The 22,935-nt window shown below is 41.9% G+C and overlaps 1 protein-coding gene across 1 annotated transcript in view; it reads left to right on the top strand.

Moving 5' to 3' along the window:
• The window catches only part of trabd2b (TraB domain containing 2B), an 82,350-nt gene that overhangs the window by 49,597 nt on the left and 9,818 nt on the right, over window positions 1-22,935 (top strand). The window contains exons 3-4 of the mRNA XM_058388652.1: window positions 14,945-15,091; window positions 15,951-16,125. Coding sequence (XP_058244635.1) covers window positions 14,945-15,091; window positions 15,951-16,125 — 322 coding nt within the window. The remainder of the gene's footprint in view (window positions 1-14,944; window positions 15,092-15,950; window positions 16,126-22,935) is intronic.

Consider the following 22,935-nt stretch of genomic DNA (forward strand, 5'->3'; position numbering starts at 1 on the left):
AGAATTGTTGATATGGTAAGGAAAGGTTTATTTATTATTTAAGGATGGAGTCTCCAGTGTCAGCACTTTGTAATGGTCAGAGGTTGTAACAAACTGGACGGAGACAGACGCCGCCATCGATGGCGTGGATCGAACCCGGCGTAACCTTGGATACCCGCAGTAGCAGATCATGGAAACATAGACAACCTCAACAAAACATGACCATGCCGTAAAAACCTGGACAACATGGCGTCCAGCCTAACGGTGCACACAACACATTACAACATATAAATATAATGACTGACCATGATCAAGACAAACATATATAGAGCAGCAGATCAAGAGAAAAACAAGGGATAGGTGAGAAAGCACCTAGGAAAGGGGTGTGGCTCCGCCCACATGGGAATAACACAGTGAAACATGAATAAACCATTTAGCATCCTGGTGGTCCAGGAGCAGGATCCCGTGCTCTCATTGCTGCAGCCTGGGTTCGAATCCTGGGCAAGATGCTAATCCAGCCACTGAAAAGTTAGTGCCAGTCCCAGGCCTAGACTAAATGGGAGTCTTGAGTAAGGAAGGGCATCCGGCATATAACCTGTGGCAAATTGAAACATTTGGACCAAATGATCCGCTGTGGTGATCCCAAACAGGGGGCAGCCGAAAGAAGAAGAGCAACAACAACATAAATAAACCACTTGCCAGGACCCCCTGCTGGTCTGGTAGGGAACTGTCTCAGGAACTCCTGACAGAGGTATAACTGGAGCTTGTGGACAGTGCAGCCCACAAAGTCTATCACCTGAGGACGTGCTGTAAGGGATAGTGGCACAGTCCCTTAATATTTTGGCAATTTTACAAAAAACAGGTTTTGCGTCTATGCCAGGTTTATAAAGCTCGTGAGTTTCATAAGTGTCCTCTCTGTGCCAGCTATCAGGGTTTGGTCTCTTTCATTGATTCAAGGTTGTGTAGCTCAGCAGGAGTGTGTGTGTGTGTGTGTGTAGAGTGATGGACAAGAGAAGGGTCAAACCCAGACCTCCCTGTGGGAGCGGTAACAGGGGGCAGGCCAGTTTTGCGGTAACAATCTGATTCAAAGCCAAACTGGACCACCACTGGCTCTCTCGCAGTGTGTGTGTGTGTGTGTGTGTGTGTGTGTGTTGTGGTTCTGTGAGACATGACCACCCACAGGCTTCCTACAACATGGTCTACAAGAGGTTATGTGTAATGAGTCAGCAAGAGTGTGTGTGTATGTGTGTGTGTGTGTGTGCTTCATACAGCACTGTCTTATTTCCTATACATGACATCCATCTCTCTCTCTCTCTCTCTCTCTCTCTCTCTCTCTCTCTCTCTCTCTCACACACACACACAGACACACACATGTTTAGTTTAGTACTCTTTTCTCTCTTTCCCCTACAAATTCAGCTTCCTTCAAGCTGAAATATGACTAATATTTGAATACAAAAAAATCAAACGTGTATATAAACTATTCAGCCAAAAGTTTGTGCACCCCTGACCATCACACCAATACATCATTGTTAAACTCCCCATTCCAGATTTATTATATCCTCTCTCTCTCTCTCTCTCTCTCTCTCTCTTCACTGTTATAATCAATTCCACTCTTCTCATCTGGGAAGCGTTCCACTACATGTTGGAGCATAGCTTTGGGGATTAGCGATCATTCAGAGCATTCTACAGGAGCATTAGTGAGATCAGACTCTGATGTTCAGGATGTTGAAGAGATTCCAGTTTCCAGTTCATCCCAGAGGTGTTCAGTGGGGTTGAGTCAGATTCAGGGCTCTGTGTAGGACACTGGAGATCTTCCACTTTCTCGAACCTTCACCTTTACACCAGGTCTTCATGGAGAAGCTTTGTGCACAGGGGAACAGAATGCTAGAGACATGGGATGTAGGCTGTGTGTCCAGGCTTGGACAAACAAAACAAAGTCAAACAAGAATCATATATGGAGCTAAACATGAGCTAAAGAACCATGGTGATACTTCAACTAGAGGTCAGAACTTATAAAATCCCATCTTAAAGAAAAAGCCTTTTACCATGCACTGTTTTGAGGAAATATGCTTTTTCTGATAGCTGGGTTATTACTAAGTTGCTTTCAAAACAGCAACATTGAGCAGGCGTCCATGTTTCTTCCATCTTGCATCATGAATACAATCTTTCTGAAGGCGTGAAAGTTCTCAAGGTGAAAATCTGTATTGAGAAATCGAGAATTTTTTTCATAAGAAATATAGGAAACTGTATGGCTGCTTACAAACCGAACTGACCCAAGCCAAGCGTTCCATGTCCTCACAGGAAGTCGTGCCACCAAGCTCAGGCTAAAAATAGAACAGACCACCCACGCCACCAATCTACATTTACATTTCTGGCATTTGGCTTATCTAGAGCGACGAAGAGGTAGGTCTTCAGCCACCGTTTGAAGACGGTCAGTGACTCAGATGTACTCGGACATCTAGGGAAGTTTGTTCCACCATCTCGGTGCCAGAACAGAGAAGAGTCTAGATGTTTCCCTATCTCTTACCCTGAGAGATAGTGGGATTAGTCTAGCAGTGCTAGTGGATTGGCGGGAGCAGGGGCAATGCGAGGAGTAATAAGAGCTTTCTGTCAACAAAAACACATGCTGAAGACAACGTTGGTATCGCGTGTTGACTCTTTTCAAACCGCATTCACTGACTGCAAAAAAAATCTGTAAGCTCTCTTCGGTTGGCTATGATTGGCTTTCCACTGACACCAACGAGTTTTGAACGGCTCCCGGACGTATGCGCTGGTATTCGGTTTGGTTTGTTCATATGGCAAAAATGCTTCATATCGACAGATATGGTGTCAACAAGCTAATTGTGATACGTAACGATAAATTTTACAGCACCAAGATTCTAATTTAAATTGATTAAAAATATTTTCTTCGTTCTTCGTTTTCTGGAAATAGAGTTAAAAACCTTGCTGTATTTTATTTGTAGTTAATTAAGAGATAGTCCACCTCCACCGAAGTCAGTCAAATGCATCTGATGTTGTAAACAGGAATTTCCTAGGAGGAAACTTGAACTTGAACTTAGTGGTTAGCACTGTAAGCTTACAGCAAGAAGGTCCTGGGGTTGAATCCTGGGTTCGAACAGGCGGGGCCTTTCTGTGTGGAGTTTGCATGTTCTCCCCGTGCCTGCATGGGTTTACTCCGAGTACTCCGGTTTCCTCCCACAGTCCAAAAACATTAGGTTGATTGGTAATTCTAAATTGCCCATAAGTGTGAGTGTGAGTGTGTGTGGTTGTCTGTCTATATGTGTGGCCCTGTGATGGACTGGGGACCTGTCCAGGGTGTACCCCTGCCTTTCGCCCAATGTTATAGGCTCCATCAGATTCCTGTGACCCTAATTAGGAATAAAGCTTGTATAGAAAATGGATGGATGGATGAAACTTGAACGCAAAGTTAAATAGATTGATTTGCAATCAAGAAGTCAGGTGATCTGTAGTAGCCTGATGGGGCTGATGGGTAATGTAGTCAAAAACCAACGCTTATGTGACGAGCTGTCTTCACACAATAAAGGACATTCCTGAGAAAGCTCATGAAGTAATGATCAGTTTTGAAACCCAATCAGTTTTTTTTGTATTTTTTATTGAATACAGACTAATGCACTTTAATACAAACGAACAGTAAGTGCTGTGCAGTTTAAATCAGCAAAGCCAAAGTGCTGCTACCAGGCAGGAAAACAAAAACAAACTCACAAACACACACACACCAATGTAAAAGAACTGATTAGAACTATAAAAATAAAAACGCAGAAGGGAAATAAAAGGCGAAATAACAAAACTCCGTCCAAAAAAGATTTCTGGAATGATGGTGGAGACGTTAATGAGCTCAGAGGTGTGAGCCAAGCCGATTTACATGCTCACAATACTGAAAGAGAGTGTAGCTACACCCAAAACACACACACAAACACACACACAGACACACACACTTTAATTGCCTCACAACTTATGAACTTCAGATGAACTTCTGATTTAATCCATAAACAAAGCGTAGGAATCTGATAATAAGCAGCAAACATTTAAAAAATTCCAGTTCCAGTGATAATTAAAGGTTCTTAGCTTCCTAAAAGGCACTCAGAACCCGATAGGTTAAAGATCCAGTGCTGTAGAGGAGAGAGAGAGAGAGAGAGAGACTCAAAGAGTGACACTAGAGAGAGAGACAGAGAGTAGAGATCAGAGAGAATAGAAAGAGACACAAAGAGAGACACCAGCGAGAGAGTATAGATCAGAAAGAGTAGAGAGAGACACAAAGAGAGACATCAAAGAGAGGGTACGGATACATAGATAGAAATACCAGAGAGAAAGAGTAGACAGACACAGAGAGACAGTAGAGAGAGATACAGAGAGAGACACCAGAGAGAGTACAGAAAGACACATAGAGAGATACCAGAGAGAGAGATACATAAATAGAAATACCAGAGAGAGTGCAGAGACAAATACAGAGAGAGAGTCACCAAAGAGAGAGTAGAGAGATACATAGCTAGAGATGCCAGAGAGAGAGTAGAATACACACCGAAAAAACACACACACATTGATAGATATACCAGAAAGCATAGAGAGACACCAAAAATAGAGAGAGTAGAAAGCCACACCAATAGAGATACCAGAGAGAAAGAGTAGTTAGACATCAGAGAGAGAGAGAGAGAGAGAGAGAGAGAGAGATACACAGTCACAGTCACCAGAGAGAGACAATACGTAACAAGAATAGAGAGATAGAGAGAGACCAGAGAGAGACTATTGCAAACATTAGAAAAAGGTAGACACTAAAGAGAAGAAATAGAGAGTAAGATATTAGAGAAAGACACTATGGAACAGACATGAGAGACACTAGAGGAAAAACAGAAAGACATAGATAAAGACAGTAGAGACAGGAGCAAAATGTAACATACATTAGCAAGAGAGAGAGAGAGAGAGAGACAGAGAGAGAGACAGAGAGAGAGAACCACTAGAGAAAAACCCTCACAGAGTGAGACACATAAGAGAGACACTGTGGAAAACATTAGAAAGACACTAGAGGAAGGCACAGAAAAGAGAGACACCAGAGAGAGACTAGAGAAGAACACACATAAAAAGAGACATGGGGAGAGACAAAGAGAGAGAATGAAAGAGAGAGAATGTGAAAGAATGGCAGACACTGGGAAGGGGAGAGAGAAAGACAGAGAAAGAGAGACACCAGAGAGAGTGATACTAGAGAGAGGCACAAGAGAGAGAGAGAGAGAGAGAGAGAGAGAGTCAGAAAGACAGACTGAGGGGGAAGAGAGAGGGACACAGACAGACAGAGACAGATGAGAGACAGAGACATTTGAGAGTTAAACAGAGAGACTCACAGAATATGAGACAGACAGACAGAGAGAGAGAAAGAAAGAGAGAGAGAAAAAGAGAAAGAAAGACAGACACTGAGAAGGGGGGGGAGATAGCGACAGATAGCAACAGATAGCGACAAAAAGACTGAGGGGGAAGAGAGAGAGAGACACAGACAGACAGCAGAGAGTACAGAGACAGAGAAATTTGAGAGTTAAACAGAGAGACTCAAATATGAGGCAGAATATGAGACAGACAGACTGAGAGAGAGAGACAGAATCTAGTTCCTTGGACTAAGGAGTCGATGTTGCTAATTAAGACCAGTCATCATGTTCTCTCTCTCTCTCTCTCTCTCTCTCTCTCTCTATCGATCTTTTCATCTCTGCCTGCTAGCTCTAGAGTTTTTTTCTGTTTTTGTCTCTCCATCCATCCTGCCATCCTCCTTCATGCTTCAGCTCTCACTTGGGTTTTATTCCCTCCAGTGTTTTCCTTCTCGTACCCCAGCACTCACTTTATCTTTCTACTTGTTCTCACTTTCTCTGTCCCTTTGTGTGTGTGTGTGTGTGGTAAGATCCTGAAAATGGAGCGTGTCTCTCTGCTGATGAACATCTCTGGCCGTCATCCTTGGCCTTCATCTGTTTCTGATTCTCACTCTCCGCCGTCTCAGTGGTCTGCGAGTGTCTCTCCTTCCTTCCCTGCATGTGAAGGATGGACAGACGGAGGAGAGTGGCTCTGTGGTGGCTAGACAGATTCCCATCACAAAGATGGGAAGTCTGATGTGACATCATTGCCAGATGTTCACGCTACATCTAGATCACAGCCAGGCTGGAGAGATAGAAGAGAGACACTCGAAAGAGACACACTCTCTGTGAGACACTAGAGAAAGAGAGACCCTAAAGAGAATAGATACAAAAGCAAGAACTAGAAAGACACATCCAAAAGAGACTACTACTACACTAGAAATAGACTTACAAAGAGAGGGACACCAGAGAAAGTGCAGAGAGAGACAATAGAGAAATAGAAGAGGGAAACTGGAAAGAGACATACACAGTGAGAGACACTAGAGAGAGAGTTGAAAGAGAGGCACTAGAGAACTACACAGTGATACACACTAGAGAGCTAGTAGAGAGACAAGAAAGAGAGACAGAGAGAGACACAAAAGAAATACTAGAGAGACACTAGAAAGAGACATACACAGAGAGAGACCCTAGCGAGATATTAGAGAGACAAGAGAGTGAGACAGAAAGAGACCAACAAGGAATACTAGAGAGAGACACTAGAAAGAGACATACATTGTGAGACACTAGAGAGATACTATTGAGACACTAGAGATACACTAGAGAGCTAGTATTGAGACACTACAAAGACAGTAGAGAGACAAGAGAGAGAGAGAGTGACAGAAAGAGACACTAGAGAAATAGTAGAGGAAAACTTTGAAGAGACATACACAGAGAGATACTAGCGAAATATTAGAGAGATTCTAGAGAGAGACATAAACAAAGAGACACTTGAGAGACATGACAGAGAGACATACACAGAGAGACACTAGAGGCATAGAAGAAGGAAACTTTAAAGAAACATACACAGAGAGATACTAGCGAAATAGTAGAGAGACACTAGGGACAGACATACACAAAGAGATACTAGAAAGACACTACAGACAGGCATACACAGAGAGACATTAGAGGTATAGTAGAGAGACACAAGAGAGAGACAGACACAGAGAGACACTAGAGAGACAGTAGAGAGATACTAGATGGAGAAATACACAAGACACTACACTACAGAGGGGGCGGGAGTGAACATACAGTTTGTGATTACACACACACGCACAGAAAAAGAGAGAGAGAGAGAGAGAGAGAGAGAGAGACAGAGACAGAGAGAGACCGAGAGAGAGAGAGAGAGAGAGAGAGAGAGAGACCAAGAGAGATGGATCTACTGTTAGAGCTTTTATAAGAAATTAATCAACACCTTCTTGACCAATCAGATTCAAGAACAGCATTGTGGTTTTGTTAGGACGTGTCCGTTTCTCATTCTACCTCCTGAATACGACCAGCCTCACATTTCTCTCTCTCTCTCTCTCTCTCTCTCTCTCTCTGTCTCTCTCTCTCACTCTCACACACACACACTTTCTTTAATAACAGCATTGGCAGCTTTTCTCCATGTTTGCTCTAAGCTGTTGGCATTCAGGAGGTCGAGTCTTGTTTGACCTCCATCCTCTGTCCTCAACAACTGGCCTCTCCTCTATTTTCTTCTGTTTACTCTCCGTCTTCATCTCTCGTTCCCTTTATTTCCCCCATTTTTATCCTCAGCCTCTCGCTTTTTCACCATGGTAGGCAAATTTTCACTTCTTTCTTTTTTTTTGTCTTTCTTGCTTTGATGTGCCAAAGAGTGAGAGATCCCAGGCATGTGACAAAATCTGATAACCAACAGCAGGAACTGGTTGTTGAGAAGAAAATAGAGAAAGTAATGAACGAGAGAGAGAGAGACAGACAGAGAGACAGACAGAGAGGGAAAGATGGAGAGAGATAGAAAGAGAAAGACAGAAAGAGAGAGAGAGGGGGAGGAAAAGAGGGAAAGAGGGAAGGATGTAGAGATAGAAAGAGACAGACAGAAAGAGAGAGAGAGGGATAGAGGAAAAGATGGAAAGATGGAGAGAGATAGAAAGAGACAGACAGAGAGAGGGAAAGAGGGAAAGATGGAGAGAGACAGAAAGAGACAAACAGAAAAAGAAACAGAAAGAGAGATAGAGAAGGAGAGAGAGACTGAAAGGGAGAGCGAGACAGAGAGGGAGAGAGGGGGAGAGAGAGAGAGAGAGAGAGAGAGAGAGAGAGAGAGAGAGTTATGTGCCAAGGAAGAGGTGAGATCAGAGAAAAACGAGATTCGTCTTTCTTCAGTAGATTTGCTAAAAAAAATAAAAAAAAGTGAAAAGTTCATGTGTGTGTTGAAGAAAAATGAGCGAGGGATAGAAAGAGAAAAGAAAGAATGACAACCATGTGGGCAGGGATTCCTCTACTGCTAGCAAGGCTAGTTCTTTTGCTACTAATTATTATTCCCTTAAAAATATTAAAAGCAGATATCTGACCTCACTGTGACCTTGATTAGAAAGAGAAAGACACTAAGAGAGTGAGACACTACAGAATGAAATGAAAGATACTAGAAGGGAAAAAAGCAAATACTCAAGGACAATGGAGTGAGAGACATTAGAGAGAGACCCAGAGAAAGAGAGAAAGACATTAGGAGAGACATAAGACACTGTAGAAAAACATTAGAAAGTAATAGACACTAGAGTGAATCGCTAGAGAGAGAGATAGTAAAGAAAGACTCTGGAGAGAGAGACAAGTGAGACACTAGAGGATGAAAAAAGACACTAGAGAAAGATATCAGAGAGAGACACAAGAGAGAGACACTGAGCTAGAGAGGAACTAGAGAGAAAGGCATTGAAAGAGATAGTAGAGGGAAAAAGACACAGAGAAAGACCACAGAGAGACAAAGTAAGACACTAGAGAAAAAACACACATAGAGAGAGACATGAGAGACACTACCTGAAGAAATGAGAGACACTAGAAAAAGAGCGACAGTAGAGGAGAAAGCCAATAGTGAGAGAGAGACTACAGAATACTCAAGGACAATGGAGTGAGAGGGAAAGAGAGAGAGAGAGAGAGAGAGAGAGTAAAGACACATGGGAAGGAGAAATGACAGACACTAGAAAAAGAGAGACAATAGAGGAGAAAGACAATAGTGAGAGAGAGACTAGAAAGAGGCACAGAAAAAGAGAGAGGCATAGATTGAGACAATAGAGAGAGAGGCATTAGTGAAAGCAAGAAATACAGAAAGACCATACAGAGAGAGAGAGACTGACTAGAGAAAATGAGAGAGAGACAAGAGAGAGAGAGAGACATTAGAAAGGAAAAAAATGGAGAGAGATATATGTAGCAACAGTACAGAGAGAGAGAGAGACTATAGAGAGACAGTAGATAGAGAGACAGAGAGAGAGAGACCTGATAGAAAGAGAGACACTAGAGAAAATCCAAACTCTGATCAGTTCGCTGGTGGAACACATGGACATCATAAAAAATAAAAAAATAAATAAGAAGCAGTAAACAGAAACAGAAAACACTGTTTAACAGAAAAGGATTGATTAAATTTATTTGATATTTGATTGATGAGGTAAGAACAGATGAGGCGAGATATCTGAGGTAAGATTCCTCTTCGGGTTCTTTGTTATCATTTGACGACTGCATTACAGAGTCACGCTAATACATCCGTCACGAACCCGAGAGAGATCGAGACACGTCTGAAACGGAGCGGAAGCCTCAGCATGCCCGGCCGCGGCGAGGCGAGGCAGCGAGGATGTGTCAGGGTGGAATAGAGACCACAGAAAAGTTTACAGTTGTGAGTTTTGGGCAGCGATCTCGCCAAGGACATGCTGGACGCTTCAGCGTGCCAAACCTCCATCAGACGCAAACATCGCTTACCTTCAGCGAGTCAGAAACCCACAGCCTGTAAAATTATCTGGCAGTGGAGTTGCAGTTGGAAAAGGGTCCGGCGGCATTCTTTCAGCCTCTGTTTCAGCCTCGGCTTTACGGCATCACGGAGGTGAGTGAAAAAAAGAGAGAGAGAAAAAGAGAGAGAGAGAGATTGTGAGGGAAAGTATGCGAGAGCAGAAATATTCCCAGAGGAGGCAGGTTTCAGCCTGTTTCATCTCATGTCCCATACCCTCTGTACTGGAGGATTATGGGAAATTGAAGGAGACAGCGGTGATCATATGGAAGTGTTTCGAGCTGGACTGAGCTCACCAACACACCCTGAACGGGACATCAGCGAGAGAGAGAGAGAGAGAGAGAGAGAACGAGCGAGCGATAGAGAGAGAGTGAGAGAGGGAGCGAGCGAGTGAGAGATAGTATAAAAAGAGTGAGAGAGAATGAGTGAGCAATAGAGAGAGAGAGCTTTGACATGAGCCGTTCAGGTGCATTTGTAAACAAACAGAAGATCTCTACAAAAACTTTTCGAAACTCTAGACAGAATTGTGAGAAGAATTGTGTTTATATTTGTTCCAAACCGAGCCAAGATGCTGCTGCTTCCTGGTAAATAAATGCTGGCTAGTTAAGGAGAGGGAGCATGAGGTGTTGAGAGGGTTAATGGTTGTGTAGTAATCAGGAGTGAGATGTTTACAGGGTTAATGGCTGTGTAGTAATCAGGAGTGAGATGTTTACAGGGTTAATGGTTGTGTAGTAATCAGGAGTGAGATGTTTACAGGGTTAATGGCTGTGTAGTAATCAGGAGTGAGATGTTTACAGGGTTAATGGCTGTGTAGTAATCAGGAGTGAGATGTTTAGAGGGTTAATGATTGTGTAGTAATCAGGAGTGAGATGTTTAGAGGGTTAATGATTGTGTAGTAATCAGGAGTGAGATGTTTAGAGGGTTAATGATTGTGTAGTAATCAGGAGTGGGATGTTGAGAGGGTTAATGGCTGTGTAGTAATCAGGAGTGAGATGTTTAGAGGGTTAACAGTTGTGTAGTAATCAGGAGTGAGATGTTTAGAGGGTTAACAGTTGTGTAGTAATCAGGAGTGAGATGTTTAGAGGGTTAACAGTTGTGTAGTAATCAGGAGTGAGATGTTTAGAGGGTTAATGATTGTGTAGTAATCAGGAGTGGGATGTTGAGAGGGTTAATGGCTGTGTAGTAATCAGGAGTAAGGTGTTTAGAGGGTTAACAGTTGTGTAGTCATCAGGAGTGAGATGTTTAGAGGGTTAATGATTGTGTAGTAATCAGGTGTGGGATGTTGAGAGGGTTAATGGCTGTGTAGTAATCAGGAGTAAGGTGTTTAGAGGGTTAACAGTTGTGTAGTAATCAGGAGTGAGATGTTTACAGGGTTAATGGCTGTGTAGTAATCAGGAGTGAGATGTTTAGAGGGTTAATGATTGTGTAGTAATCAGGAGTGAGATGTTTAGAGGGTTAATGATTGTGTAGTAATCAGGAGTGAGATGTTTAGAGGGTTAATGATTGTGTAGTAATCAGGAGTGGGATGTTGAGAGGGTTAATGGCTGTGTAGTAATCAGGAGTGAGATGTTTAGAGGGTTAACAGTTGTGTAGTAATCAGGAGTGAGATGTTTAGAGGGTTAACAGTTGTGTAGTAATCAGGAGTGAGATGTTTAGAGGGTTAACAGTTGTGTAGTAATCAGGAGTGAGATGTTTAGAGGGTTAATGATTGTGTAGTAATCAGGAGTGGGATGTTGAGAGGGTTAATGGCTGTGTAGTAATCAGGAGTAAGGTGTTTAGAGGGTTAACAGTTGTGTAGTCATCAGGAGTGAGATGTTTAGAGGGTTAATGATTGTGTAGTAATCAGGTGTGGGATGTTGAGAGGGTTAATGGCTGTGTAGTAATCAGGAGTAAGGTGTTTAGAGGGTTAACAGTTGTGTAGTAATCAGGAGTGAGATGTTGAGAGGGTTAACAGTTGTGTAGTAATCAGGAGTGAGATGTTTAGAGGGTCAATGGCTGTGTAGTAATCAGGAGTGAGATGTTTAGAGGGTTAATGGCTGTGTAGTAATCAGGAGTGAGATGTTTAGAGGGTTAACAGTTGTGTAGTAATCAGGAGTGAGATGTTGAGAGGGTTAATGATTGTGTAGTAATCAGGAGTGAGATGTTTACAGGGTTAATGGCTGTGTAGTAATCAGGAGTGAGATGTTTACAGGGTTAATGGCTGTGTAGTAATCAGGAGTGAGATGTTTAGAGGGTTAATGGCTGTGTAGTAATCAGGAGTGAGATGTTTACAGGGTTAATGGCTGTGTAGTAATCAGGAGTGAGATGTTTAGAGGGTTAATGGCTGTGTAGTAATCAGGAGTGAGATGTTTAGAGGGTTAATGGTTGTGTAGTAATCAGGAGTGAGATGTTTACAGGGTTAATGGCTGTGTAGTAATCAGGAGTGAGATGTTTAGAGGGTTAACGGTTGTGTAGTAATCAGGAGTGAGATGTTTACAGGGTTAATGGCTGTGTAGTAATCAGGAGTGAGATGTTTAGAGGGTTAACAGTTGTGTAGTAATCAGGAGTGAGATGTTTACAGGGTTAATGTTGGGTAGTAATCAGGAGTGAGATGTTTACAGGGTTAATGGTTGTGTAGTAATCAGGAGTGAGATGTTTAGAGGGTTAACGGTTGTGTAGTAATCAGGAGTGAGATGTTTAGAGGGTTAATGGCTGTGTAGTAATCAGGAGTGAGATGTTTAGAGGGTTAATGGTTATGTAGTAATCAGGAGTGAGATGTTTAGAGGGTTAACAGTTGTGTAGTAATCAGGAGTGAGATGTTTAGAGGGTTAACGGTTGTGTAGTAATCAGGAGTGAGATGTTTAGAGGGTTAACGGTTGTGTAGTAATCAGGAGTGAGATGTTTAGAGGGTTAATGGCTGTGTAGTAATCAGGAGTGAGATGTTTAGAGGGTTAATGGTTATGTAGTAATCAGGAGTGAGATGTTTAGAGGGTTAACAGTTGTGTAGTAATCAGGAGTGAGATGTTTAGAGGGTTAACAGTTATGTAGTAATCAGGAGTGAGATGTTTAGAGGGTTAATGGTTGTGTAGTAATCAGGAGTGAGATGTTTACAGGGTTAATGGCTGTGTAGTAATCAGAAGTGAGATGTTTAGAGGGTTAACGGTTGTGTAGTAATCAGGAGTGAGATGTTTAGAGGGTTAATGGCTGTGTAGTAATCAGGAGTGAGATGTTGAGAGGGTTAATGATTGTGTAGTAATCAGGAGTGAGATGTTTACAGGGTTAATGATTGTGTAGTAATCAGGAGTGAGATGTTTACAGGGTTAATGGTTGTGTAGTAATCAGGAGTGAGATGTTTACAGGGTTAATGGTTGTGTAGTAATCAGGAGTGAGATGTTTACAGGGTTAATGGCTGTGTAGTAATCAGGAGTGAGATGTTTAGAGGGTTAACAGTTGTGTAGTAATCAGGAGTGAGATGTTTAGAGGGTTAATGGCTGTGTAGTAATCAGGAGTGAGATGTTTAGAGGGTTAATGGCTGTGTAGTAATCAGGAGTGAGGTGTTGAGAGGGTTAATGGCTGTGTAGTAATCAGGAGTGAGATGTTGCGAGGGTTAATGGTTGTGTGTGGAATGAAAAGCATGGCATGATGCCACCTGGGTAAAGTCATCCACATCTGCACTGACGCTCTAACACAGCTCCCACAGCACAGTTGGAGAAGAAAGAAGTCAATAAAACAACACACGCGATATTGATGGTGATGCAGCCAGCAGGGGCAGGAAGGGTATGATGTTGGGAAGGGGGTGTGGGGTGTGGTGGGGTAGTGAGCGGGACATGAAGAGAGATGGAGGATGAGGAAGGAGAACTTCTTCTGATGGTTTGATTGAGGCTCATTATGGGATTGTGGGTCTGGCAGTGTTGTGCAGGGCTGCGGGTTTAAACGTGGAGTTCCTCTAATGTGTGTTATAAAATAAATAATCTGCTCCAACCTCCCACCTCTAACAACACACACACACACCACAAGGAAACAACAACACACTTCCACAACCAAGCATTCTTTCTCCTGAAGTATCTAAAACATGAAAGTTTTGTAGCACTAATACAGAGTGTACAGAGGGAACTAGTGAACTTCAGCTACTGAGGGTTCACACACACACACACACACACACATACATGAGTAGAATAGAATTTACATTGTATGGTGTAGAATATCCAAACATAGGTAGAATTAAATAGAAAAGATTTAAAGAGCACAGAACAGAGCAGAATACAATCCGATGGAGTGGGATGGAGCAGATTAGAGTTGTATAGAGTGGAAATGAAAAATGCAGAATATAATTAAATGTTGCATACAGAATAGGAAAGAGTAGAATAAAACATGTAATATATATTGATAGGAGGTCTGAATAGAACAGAATCCATTACATACAATGAAAAAATTGAAATATACAGAATAGAATTAAACATTATATACAGTACAGAATAGAATAGAATAAAACAAAGCATGTATAGATATATAATGAAGGGGATCTGAATAGAGCAGAATCCATGACAACAGAAGTAAAGCAGATTAGAGTTGTATGGAATAGGATGGAAGAGAGTAGAATGGAATACAGTGGAATAGAATGGAATAAAATTGAATACAATAGAATTGAATAGAATGAAATAGAGTAGAATGGAATTGAATAGAACGGAGTAGAGTAGAATAGAATAGAATGGAATAGAATAGAAAGGAATGGAATAAAATGGAACAGAATAGAATGGAGTGGAATAGAAAACTGTAATAGAACATGAATGTTATGTCAAATTACTGCATAGAATAAAAGTTGAGGTGTAGTGAATCGAGTAGAAGAGTTAGAGTTGTGTGGAATAAAATAGAATAGAAGTTAGACGGAATTAAAGTAGAGCTGTTTAGAATAGAAAGACACACACACACTTTCAACATCTCAGATGATTGACAGTGGATCATCTCACATGTATTGATGGAGTGGGTGGGGCTTTAGAGAAACAGCTACAGTGTGAAAAGTGAAAAAGTAAAGTGAAACAAAATCTCTCCATCGCTTCCAACTATTCACTATTTCCATGTATTCATGTGTGTGTATGTATATATATTCATGTGTGTGCATGTGTGTGTATTCATGTGTGTGTGTGTGTGTGTGCAGGTTCTGTTTGCTCTGAATCAGACCCTGCGGCAGCATGAAGGAGTGCGTGAGGGAAGTGTTCAGGGTCCCTTCACCACCGAGGACCTGATCACACACTACAACTGTGGAGACCTGAGCTCCATCATCTTCAACCATGACACCTCACAGGTACACACACACACACACACACACACACACACACACACTACAACTCTGGAGACCTGAGCTCTATCTTTCTTTCCCTCCCTCTTTGTTACTGATAGAGAGAGAGTAAGAGAGACAGAGAGAGAGAGAGAGAGAGAGATCCTGTAAAAGGATGTTTGGAAGCTAACATTATGGTAGCTCATTCATCATCATCACCACACACACACACACACGAACATGAACAGTGCTCTGCTCTATTGTGCTCCAGTTTTATTATGATAATACGCAGCTCCTTTAGGAATCTCCCAGATAAACACACACACACACACACACACACACACACATACACACAATGCTTCGCCTTCAAGTCTCTTTCAACCTCACGACTTCTTTCTTTTAAATCCAATATCCAATCCAGTATTGTGAAGAACAAAACTAACACACACACAAACACACACACACTGTTACACTCTTAATTAAAGAAAGCCACATGGTCATTTTTATCCTTTTACAGTTATATTTATATACAGCTGAGGGTCATCACTGAAATGTTATCTTGTACGTTATAACACAAAAACACACACACAGCTTGTTGCGTTACTCTTTAGAATGTTCCAGAGCTCTGACACTGGAGACTCCTTCCATAAATATTACAGAAACCATCATCAGATCAGCAGCTGCACACGTTCATGATCTCTTTATGTGAACAAGCTGTTACCATGGAAACAATAACACATTCATTTCATCCTGTGATATGAAGAAACAAATCATCTTCTGCTCATGCTTAGAACGTCTCTTTCTCTCTCTCTCTCTCTCTCTCTTTTCTTTGTTCTCTCTCCCCCTGTGTTCTCTCTCTCTCTCTCTCTCTCTCTCTCTCTCTTAGCTCCCTCACTTCCTGAACAGTTCTCTGTTGGATCACGAGCGCTCCACGGCGCAGCAGATCGACAGCTACCTCCGTCAGGAGCTCATCTATAAGCGAAACGAGCGAATGGCGCGCCGTGTCTCCGCCCTCCTTCAGCAAAGCCCCGCCCAGAGCTTCTTCTTCGCCTTTGGCGCCGGTGAGTTTCTCAAACCTGGCTGTGTCTCAGACTCCCTGCTCACCCTTCAGTACCAGGAAACTGTGCTGGTATTCCAGACGTCTGACTTCTTCTGTTTTAAAATGTTCACTGGGTATATTATAAAGAAAACTGAACATTAATCATGAAAAAAAAAAATTAAATAGAAGTCAAAAACATCAGTCTTCTATCCGAGACTCTGGAGGATATAATGCACAGAGTTCAGTACAACTGCTGAAGACTAAAGCACACACACACACACACACAATTGCACACACACACACATGCACACATATACACACACACAAACACACATGCACACATATACACACACCCACACACACACACACATATATACCCACACACAATTGCACACACATGCAAAAACACACAAATTACAAGCTACAAACTAAAAACACACACAAACACCCAGAAAGACACACACATGCACACATACACACAAACACACACTCAAACACACACACACACACACACACAAAAACAGACACCCACAAACAAACACACACACCAACATACAGACATAAATGAACATTCATACGTACATATACAAACACACACACACACACATACTGTACAAATTACAACCTACGTAATGAAAAAACGCACACACAAAGACACACACATGCACGCATATACAAGCAAACACACACGCAAGCACACACTCACTCAAACACGTCAATACACATATATATATATATATATATATATGCAAACACACAAATTACATGCTATGTAATGAAAACACATTCTCACACAAATACAAACACACACACACATACAAATAGTCTGTCTCTCTCTCTCTCTCTCTCTCTCTCTTATCTGTGTGTGTGTGAGTGAGTCTGGTAAGCATCTCTGGATGTTTCATGTCCTGTTTTATTTTTTTCCTGTCTGGACTCGGACCAGCAGCCGACCCGCTCTACAGAACATTAGTGTATTATCTGTTTTCAGAGCACCAGGCAGAACTGGAAGCTGTGTTCCCTCTGATTTCTGTAATCCTGAGCAGAGCCGATCGCAGGAATTCCTCACGTGGGACACGGATTCTGATCACAACCTGCCTGCTTAGCGTTATGAGGCAACTCTCCGTAATAGCGCTAACGCTAACGTGATCTGACAGGCGAACGTCAGAGGTGTGGAACAATTAACACGAACTCGCAGGACAGGCTAAGAACACAGATCAGCTGATGGTGATGAGCGAAAACGTCGTAATGGCTAATAAAGGAAACAAACAATTACTGAGTTAGGAGAAAAAAAACAGAACGTCAGAGTGGCGGAGCTTCAGGAGAGGAGCATCCTCCTGACTAACCTGACATTTACTGCTGATATTCAGGACTGTTTTTCCTTATGTAGCTTGTAATGTGTGTGTGTGTGTGTGAGACAGAGAGAGAGAGAGAGCATGTGTGTGTGTGTGTGTGTGTGTATGTGTGAGAGAGAGAGAGCGTGAGAGAGAAAGAGAGAGAGAGTGTGTGTGTGTGTGTGAGAGAGAGAGAAAGGAAGAGTGAGGTAAAGCGAGACACACACACACACACACACATGGATCTCTTGTCATCTTTCATGTCTCTGTCTTTTTATCACTCACAACATCCAGCTTTACACCATCTTTAAACACACACATACACACACACATACACACACTCACACACACACACACACACATGCGCACACAGCTTTAAAACACACGTGCATGATTGCATGCACGCACACACACTGTGTTTGATTACTGAAGTCACGCTTGTCTAATAAACTCAGAGTTACAATAACTCGATGCCGTAACTGCGTGTAAATCAACACACACGCGCACACACACACACACACACACATTTCAGCAGGTTTTCATTTGTTCGGTTCTTTTGCTGTTCTTCAGTGTTGTGGGGTTTTATTTAGAACATCCGCTAGAATTTCCTGCACAAGCCGCAGACCAGCCACACACACACACACACACACTAACACAATCTATCACACACTCTCTTTCACACACACATATGCATGCACACACACACACACACACTAGACATATAATATATATAATGCTAATGTGAGTAGCCCCCATATAGTAATAAGGTTCTAGCATTAATGTTAGCTAGCAGTTATTAGCTTTCGGTCGTCATTAGCATCATTAGCAGTAAAGTGAGCGTTAGTCAGTGTTAATTATGTTAGCATCCGCACAGTCGCATGTTCCTGATACAGCAGCGCTTCAGCTACAGCGCAGGGAGAACGTTTTTTCTGACTCGCGGAGGCAATTAGCACAAAACTTCAAAGTGTTTCAAAACGTTTACTTTCCCTCTCGGACTAATAAAATCACTGAGAGGGCACACGAGGTCACACCGGCTTTAACTGAAACCATCGGGAAGCTCTGTGTGAACGCAATCCTGTGTGTGTGTATGTGTGTGTGTGTGTGCGTGTGTGTGTGCGCACATGTGTTTCACACTTGTAGATTGCTGGGGTATAGCGTGTGCTCACACACTCAAATTCCTCAACATGTTCATCCTCGGTTTGTCACACACTCACTCACTCACACACACACACACACACACACACACACTCTCTTTCTCACGCTCACACTCACTCACACACGGTCTCACACACACAGACACTCACTCACACACACACTCTCTCACACACACACACACACACACTCAGTAAGAATGTGTCGAACAAACGATAGTTTTCATGTAAATAAATCGTTAGCACTCTGTTGCCGTGGTGATGGCATGAGAGAGACATGACTCTGTCCCTAAATCCTGCAGCTTCCCGGTTCTGGGAGTGATAAAGGATCTGCAGCTCCGCGTAACTCATCTCCTGCTGTGAAACATTAGCGCTGGTGCTAACAAGACACTTAGCACTAATTACAGTGGCGCGGCTCGTTATCCTGCCGCCGCTACATGCCGTTAACAACCGCAGCTAATCCCAGCTCCTTCAGTGCTAATGGAGTTAGTATCACGAATGTGTGACTCCAGGAAGACTCGACTGAAATCCTAGTGTAGCTGATTAACTCCATCATCGTGAGATTGGGTTACTGTCTGTGTCACACCTCCTTCAGCGAGCACTGAGGATTCTACCTGCATTCTCCATGAGTTCTCCACAGGTTTTCCACATGTTCTCCATGGGTTCCCTACAGGTTCTCCACAGGTTTTCCTCAGGTTTTCCATGGGTTCGCCACAGGTTCTCCACGGATTCTTCACATGTTCTCCACAGGTTCTTTACATGTTTTCCACAGGTTCTCCACGAGTTCTCCATGGGTTCTCCACAGGTTCTCCACAGGTTCTCCACATGTTCTCCACGGGTTCTTCACACGTTCTCCACAGGTTCTTCACATGTTCTCCATGGGTTCTTCACTGCCTAAAGCAGCAGCTCTATAATTCTCCTGATCAGCAGACAGTGGTTGGATTTTCTGGATCTTGTGGCTGGATTTGCAGTGTGTGTGCGTGTGTGTGTGTGTGTGAGAGAGAGAGAGAGATTGAGAGAGAGAGAGCAAGAGAGAGAGAGAGAGAGAGAGAGAGAGAGGTTGAAGATGTCACTGAATGGTTTTGTCACTGACTGAACTTGCTGATTGGTTTAGTGTGAAGAGTTTATTGTCTCAGAGGCTGATTTTGAGTGAGTAATGGATTTTGTGCTGCTGTGTGACTCAGAAGTGTGTGTGTGTGTGTGTGTGTGTCAGATGTTGTCCCCGTGTCTGTGTGGGCTCCTCTGGGTTTTCTGGTTTCCTCTTACCCAGTAACATACTGCTAGATGGATCAGTGACTTGACTCTAAACTTTCTGTGAGTGTGTGTCAGTGAGGGTTTATTTCTGCCTCACACCCAGGGTTCCTAGCATTCCCAGTGCTTCAAGCGCTCCCAGTGTTCGGCTCCAGACCCAGTAAGATACAGTGATAAACACTCTTTTACTATGAGCAGATTACACATTAAGGGTGGCTTCACTTCAGTGTGTGTGTGTGTGTGTGTGGAGCATCTGTACTACATTACATGTTGGACAGTGATGTTGGTGGAGTTTATGGTGTGTTTTTGGGTGTGGGTGTTTATTCAGGACAAGGCCGAGGTTACGGAGCAGGACAGAAATCCTCACGCTCCCACTGATGCAGTTTGTTGTTTAGAAACTAAATAAACCCACAGATTTCCTGTGAGCTGAACGTCTCTGAGTGAAGAGCAGGAATGTTGGATCAGGGAAGAGTTCAGGACCTTTATTACGTTACCTTTAAACAAATCACACCAGTGTCATTACATCAATGTTATAACATCACTGTTATTATACCAGCATTACTACATTACTGTTACTACACTGGCACTACATCACTATTACTACACCAGCGTTACTACATCACCGTTATTGCATGACTGCTATTACATCACTGTTACTGCACCAGCATTACTACATCACCCTTATTACATCACCATTATTACATCACTGTTATTACATCACTATTACTGCACCAGTGTTACTACATTACTGTTATTACATAGCTATTACTGCACCAGCGTTACTACATTACTGTTATTACATAGCTATTACTGCACCAGCTTTACTACATCACTGTTATTACATCACCATTACTACATCACCGTTATTACATCACTGTTATTACATCACCAGCGTTACTACATCACTGTTATTACATCACCGTTATTACATCACTGTTATTACATAGCTATTACTGCACCAGTGTTACTACATTACTGTTATTACATAGCTATTACTGCACCAGCTTTACTACATCACTGTTATTACATCACCATTACTACATCACCGTTATTACATCACTGTTATTACATCACCAGCATTACTACATCACTGTTATTACATCACCATTGTTACATCACTGTTATTACATCACCATTACTACATCACCATCACTGTTATTACATCACTATTACTGCACCAGCATTACTACATCACTGTTATTACATCACCAGCGTTACTACATCACTGTTATTACATCACCAGCGTTACTACATCACTGTTATTACATCACCATTACTACATCACCGTTATTACATCACTGTTATTACATCACCAGCGTTACTACATCACTGTTATTACATCACCATTGTTACATCACTGTTATTACATCACCATTACTACATCACCATCACTGTTATTACATCACTATTACTGCACCAGCGTTACTACATCACTGTTATTACATCACCGTTACTACACCAGTGTTACTACATCACTGTTATTACATCACTATTACTACACCACCGTTATTACATCACCATTACTACACCATCGTTATTACATCACTGTTATTACATCACTATTACTGCACCAGCGTTACTACATCACTGTTATTACATCACCATTACTACACCACCGTTATTACATCACTGTTATTACATCACCGTTACTACACCACCGTTATTACATCACCATTACTACATCACTGTTATTACATCACCATTACTACACCACCGTTATTACATCACCATTACTACATCACTGTTATTACATCACCGTTACTACACCAGCGTTACTACATCACTGTTATTACATCACTATTACTACACCACCGTTATTACATCACCATTACTACACCACCGTTATTACATCACTGTTATTACATCACTGTTATTACATCACTATTACTGCACCAGCGTTACTACATCACTGTTATTACATCACCATTACTACACCACCATTATTATGTCACTGTTATTACATCACTATTACTGCACCAGCGTTACTACATCACTGTTATTACATCACCATTACTACACCACCGTTATTACATCACTGTTATTACATCACTGTTATTACATCACTGTTATTACATCACTACTACTGCACCAGCGTTACTACATCACTGTTATTACATCACCATTACTACATCACCATTATTACATCACTGTTATTACATCACTGTTATTACATCACTATTACTGCACCAGCGTTACTACATCACTGTTATTACATCACCATTACTACACCAGCGTTACTACATCACTGTTATTACATCACTATTACTACACCACCGTTATTACATCACTGTTATTACATCACTATTATTGCACCAGCGTTACTACATCACTGTTATTACATCACCATTACTACACCACCGTTATTACATCACTGTTATTACATCACTGTTATTACATCACTACTACTGCACCAGCGTTACTACATCACTGTTATTACATCACCATTACTACATCACCATTATTACATCACTGTTATTACATCACTATTATTACATCACTATTACTGCACCAGTGTTACTACATCACTGTTATTACATCACCATTACTACACCACCGTTATTACATCACTGTTATTACATCACTATTACTGCACCAGTGTTACTACCTCACTGTTATTACATCACTATTACTACACCAGCGTTACTACATCACTGTTATTACATCACTATTACTACACCACCGTTATTACATCACTGTTATTACATCACTATTACTGCACCAGTGTTACTACCTCACTGTTATTACATCACCATTACTACACCAGCGTTACTACATCACTGTTATTACATCACCATTACTACATCACTGTTATTACATCACCGTTACTACACCAGCGTTACTACATCACTGTTATTACATCACTATTACTACACCACCGTTATTACATCACCATTACTACACCACCGTTATTACATCACTGTTATTACATCACTACTACTGCACCAGCGTTACTACATCACTGTTATTACATCACCATTACTACACCAGCGTTACTACATCACTGTTATTACATCACTATTACTACACCACCGTTATTACATCACTGTTATTACATCACTATTACTGCACCAGCGTTACTACATCACTGTTATTACATCA

This window comes from Hemibagrus wyckioides, linkage group LG05 (assembly GCF_019097595.1).
Source record: "Hemibagrus wyckioides isolate EC202008001 linkage group LG05, SWU_Hwy_1.0, whole genome shotgun sequence".
NCBI classification, from domain to species: domain Eukaryota; kingdom Metazoa; phylum Chordata; class Actinopteri; order Siluriformes; family Bagridae; genus Hemibagrus; species Hemibagrus wyckioides.